The sequence below is a fragment of the Poromitra crassiceps genome, assembly GCF_964638095.1.
Source record: "Poromitra crassiceps genome assembly, chromosome: 20".
Lineage (NCBI taxonomy): Eukaryota > Metazoa > Chordata > Actinopteri > Beryciformes > Melamphaidae > Poromitra > Poromitra crassiceps.
This window is the reverse complement of record NC_139637.1, coordinates 28,297,147-28,302,146: the sequence shown is the minus strand read 5'-3', so window position 1 is coordinate 28,302,146 and position 5,000 is coordinate 28,297,147. Positions and strand designations below refer to the sequence as shown.

The window sequence follows — 5,000 nt, the reverse complement described above, 5'->3', positions numbered from 1 at the left end:
TCACGGCAACCTTCCCCTACGTGGTTCTCGTCATCCTATTGATCAGAGGAGTCACACTTCCGGGTGCTTATGACGGCATCATGTACTACATCAAACCTGATTGGTCCAAGCTGGGGGAAGCTCAGGTCGGTCCAATCACATATCAGAGAGTTTTAACAACAGTGATAATCAACCAATCCAAGTCAGTTTCAAGTCTTGAGGGACAAGTCCCAAGTCTAAGTGTAGAATAGCAGTCCCGGCACTGGATCACCTAAATCAGGGCTGGCCAAACTTTTTAAGTGGCCCACCATGAATTGAGCAAAAAAATAAAAAAAAACGTTTCTTTCTTTTTCTTTTTTTCGTTTTAAAGTGTAAAACGGAAAAACGGAAAATACGGAAACGTTTAAAGTTTAAAATTAAAAAGCGGAAATGGAAAAACGGAAACGGAAAACCTTTTTCCCCCCATTACATTTTTTAATTTAAAACCATTGAAAATGGGTTATACTTGAGTACCTGAATACCTGGTCTATTTTTTTTTATTTTTTTGTCTAGTTTAAAAAAAAAATAATAATACTGAATGTTTGCTGAAATTATCTCTGTCTTAACCTGCTGGCACATTATTTTTTTCTCTTTTTACATACAGAAATACCCATTGTAATAGGTGAACACATCACTAAACTATGCGTCATATATTTATTTAGGTAGAAATTAATTTTTTTTGTGGCACAAGGGTTTTCTGGTCAAATTCCCCCCGCTTTCAGACTAAACAGGTTGTCGCGTTTAATATTGTTTGGCCAGCTATATTTTTCTGTATGCGGCCCACAACCAAAAAAGTTTGGCCACTCCTGGGTAGGTGGATTGGAAGTTGGAAACCCCCATTAATGTCTTGCTTGCACCTGTGTCACTTCCTGCCTTTTAGACACAAAATGGGTGAATTGGGTGGGGAAGTGAAAAAGGCAAATGAAAACCCTCTCTGTGAGTGCGGACTAAACGGACAGGACGGATACTCAGCTAGTCAAAAAGTCAAAGTCATTATTTTACACAAACACAAGATCTCAAGTCAAGACGTTTAAAAGCTTTTCAAGTCATCAAAGTACAAGTCAGAGCCAAGTCCCAGGTCACCAGAACCCAGGTCAAGTCATTTCTCACGTCATGTGACTTGAAAGCCCACCTCTGTATGATACAGTATAATAATAATACGTCATGCCAAGTCATGCCAGGTTGATCTGTGAAAATGTGAGATGCATCGTTCACACAAGTTCTGGCAAAAGAACTGGCCCTGACCCTGGCCGCACCCCCTGACCCCAGCTGACCTTTCCCTCTGACCTCTGGCCCTGACCTCTGACTGACCTCTGCCCTCCGGTCCTGCCCCTGACTGACCTCTGCCCTCTGGCCCCGCCCCTTGACCCCTGGCTGACCTCTGACCCCGCCCCTTGACCCCGGCTGACCTTTGACCTCTGGCTCTACAGGTATGGATTGACGCTGGGACGCAGATCTTCTTCTCGTACGCCATTGGCCTGGGAGCACTGACCGCTCTGGGCAGCTACAACCGCTTCAACAACGACTGCTACAAGTACACACATGCACACGCACACTCAAATACGTACACACACACACACACACACACACACACACACACACACACACAGACACACACACACACACACACACACACACACTCTCTCTCTCTCTCTCTCTCTCTCTCTCACACACACACACACACACACACACACACACACACACTCTCTCTCTCTCTCTCTTACACACACACATACACACTCTCTCTTACATGAACAGTCAGATGACATATCTTGCCCGACTTCATGCTGGCTGATAAACTGTGACTGACTCCTCCCTCTCTCTGTAGAGATGCCTTCATGCTGGCTCTGATAAACTGTGACTGACTCCTCCCTCTCTCTGTAGAGATGCCTTCATGCTGGCTCTGATAAACAGTGACTGACTCCTCCCTCTCTCTGTAGAGATGCCTTCATGCTGGCTCTGATAAACTGTGACTGACTCCTCCCTCTCTCTGTAGAGATGCCTTCATGCTGGCTCTGATAAACTGTGACTGACTCCTCCCTCTCTCTGTAGAGATGCCTTCATGCTGGCTCTGATAAACAGTGACTGACTCCTCCCTCTCTCTGTAGAGATGCCTTCATGCTGGCTCTGATAAACTGTGACTGACTCCTCCCTCTCTCTGTAGAGATGCCTTCATGCTGGCTCTGATAAACAGTGACTGACTCCTCCCTCTCTCTGTAGAGATGCCTTCATGCTGGCTCTGATAAACTGTGACTGACTCCTCCCTCTCTCTGTAGAGATGCCTTCATGCTGGCTCTGATAAACTGTAACTGACTCCTCCCTCTCTATGTAGAGATGCCTTCATGCTGGCTCTGATAAACTGTGACTGACTCCTCCCTCTCTCTGTAGATATGCCTTCATGCTGGCTCTGATAAACTGTAACTGACTCCTCCCTCTCTATGTAGAGATACCTTCATGCTGGCTCTGATAAACTGTGACTGACTCCTCCCTCTCTCTGTAGAGATGCCTTCATGCTGGCTCTGATAAACTGTGACTGACTCCTCCCTCTCTCTGTAGAGATGCCTTCATGCTGGCTCTGATAAACAGTGACTGACTCCTCCCTCTCTCTGTAGAGATGCCTTCATGCTGGCTCTGATAAACTGTAACTGACTCCTCCCTCTCTATGTAGAGATACCTTCATGCTGGCTCTGATAAACTGTGACTGACTCCTCCCTCTCTCTGTAGATATGCCTTCATGCTGGCTCTGATAAACTGTAACTGACTCCTCCCTCTCTATGTAGAGATGCCTTCATGCTGGCTCTGATAAACTGTGACTGACTCCTCCCTCTCTCTGTAGAGATGCCTTCATGCTGGCTCTGATAAACAGTGACTGACTCCTCCCTCTCTCTGTAGAGGTGCCTTCATGCTGGCTCTGATAAACTGTGACTGACTCCTCCCTCTCTCTGTAGAGATGCCTTCATGCTGGCTCTGATAAACAGTGACTGACTCCTCCCTCTCTCTGTAGAGATGCATTCATGCTGGCTCTGATAAACAGTGACTGACTCCTCCCTCTCTCTGTAGAGATGCCTTCATGCTGGCTCTGATAAACAGTGACTGACTCCTCCCTCTCTCTGTAGAGATGCCTTCATGCTGGCTCTGATAAACTGTGACTGACTCCTCCCTCTCTCTGTAGAGATGCCTTCATGCTGGCTTTGATAAACAGTGACTGACTCCTCCCTCTCTCTGTAGAGATGCCTTCATGCTGGCTCTGATAAACAGTGACTGACTCCTCCCTCTCTCTGTAGAGATGCCTTCATGCTGGCTCTGATAAACAGTGACTGACTCCTCCCTCTCTCTGTAGAGATGCCTTCATGCTGGCTCTGATAAACTGTGACTGACTCCTCCCTCTCTCTGTAGAGATGCCTTCATGCTGGCTCTGATAAACAGTGACTGACTCCTCCCTCTCTCTGTAGAGATGCCTTCATGCTGGCTCTGATAAACAGTGACTGACTCCTCCCTCTCTCTGTAGAGATGCCTTCATGCTGGCTCTGATAAACTGTGACTGACTCCTCCCTCTCTCTGTAGAGATGCCTTCATGCTGGCTTTGATAAACAGTGACTGACTCCTCCCTCTCTATGTAGAGATGCCTTCATGCTGGCTGATAAACAGTGACTGACTCCTCCCTCTCTCTGTAGAGATGCCTTCATGCTGGCTGATAAACAGTGACTGACTCCTCCCTCTCTCTGTAGAGATGCCTTCATGCTGGCTCTGATAAACAGTGACTGACTCCTCCCTCTCTCTGTAGAGATGCCTTCATTCTGGCTCTGATAAACAGTGACTGACTCCTCCCTCTCTCTGTAGAGATGCCTTCATGCTGGCTCTGATAAACTGTGACTGACTCCTCCCTCTCTCTGTAGAGATGCCTTCATGCTGGCACTGATAAACAGTGACTGACTCCTCCCTCTCTCTGTAGAGATGCCTTCATGCTGGCTATGATAAACAGTGACTGACTCCTCCCTCTCTCTGTAGAGATGCCTTCATGCTGGCACTGATAAACAGTGACTGACTCCTCCCTCTCTCTGTAGAGATGCCTTCATGCTGGCACTGATAAACAGTGACTGACTCCTCCCTCTCTCTGTAGAGATGCCTTCATGCTGGCTCTGATAAACAGTGACTGACTCCTCCCTCTCTCTGTAGAGATGCCTTCATGCTGGCTATGATAAACAGTGACTGACTCCTCCCTCTCTCTGTAGAGATGCCTTCATGCTGGCACTGATAAACAGTGACTGACTCCTTCTTCTCTCTGTAGAGATGCCTTCATGCTGGCTCTGATAAACAGTGACTGACTCCTCCCTCTCTCTGTAGAGATGCCTTCATGCTGGCACTGATAAACAGTGACTGACTCCTTCTTCTCTCTGTAGAGATGCCTTCATGCTGGCTCTGATAAACAGTGACTGACTCCTCCCTCTCTCTGTAGAGATGCCTTCATGCTGGCTTTGATAAACAGTGACTGACTCCTCCCTCTCTATGTAGAGATGCCTTCATGCTGGCTATGATAAACAGTGACTGACTCCTCCCTCTCTCTGTAGAGATGCCTTCATGCTGGCACTGATAAACAGTGACTGACTCCTTCTTCTCTCTGTAGAGATGCCTTCATGCTGGCTCTGATAAACAGTGACTGACTCCTCCCTCTCTCTGTAGAGATGCCTTCATGCTGGCACTGATAAACAGTGACTGACTCCTCCCTCTTTCTGTAGAGATGCCTTCATGCTGGCTATGATAAACTGTGACTGACTCCTCCTTCTCTCTGTAGAGATGCCTTCATGCTGGCTCTGATAAACAGTGACTGACTCCTCCCTCTCTCTGTAGAGATGCCTTCATGTTGGCTCTGATAAACAGTGACTGACTCCTCCCTCTCTCTGTAGAGATGCCTTCATGCTGGCTCTGATAAACAGTGACTGACTCCTCCCTCTCTCTGTAGAGATGCCTTCATGCTGGCTCTG

The 5,000-nt window shown here is 47.4% G+C and overlaps 1 protein-coding gene across 1 annotated transcript in view; it reads left to right on the top strand.

Moving 5' to 3' along the window:
• Nucleotides 1-5,000, top strand: part of slc6a8 (solute carrier family 6 member 8) — a 96,101-nt gene that overhangs the window by 72,935 nt on the left and 18,166 nt on the right. Inside the window, exons 5-6 of the mRNA XM_083657133.1 lie at nt 1-125; nt 1,449-1,552. The exon at nt 1-125 is cut by the window's left edge and continues 10 nt beyond it. Coding sequence (XP_083513259.1) covers nt 1-125; nt 1,449-1,552 — 229 coding nt within the window. The remainder of the gene's footprint in view (nt 126-1,448; nt 1,553-5,000) is intronic.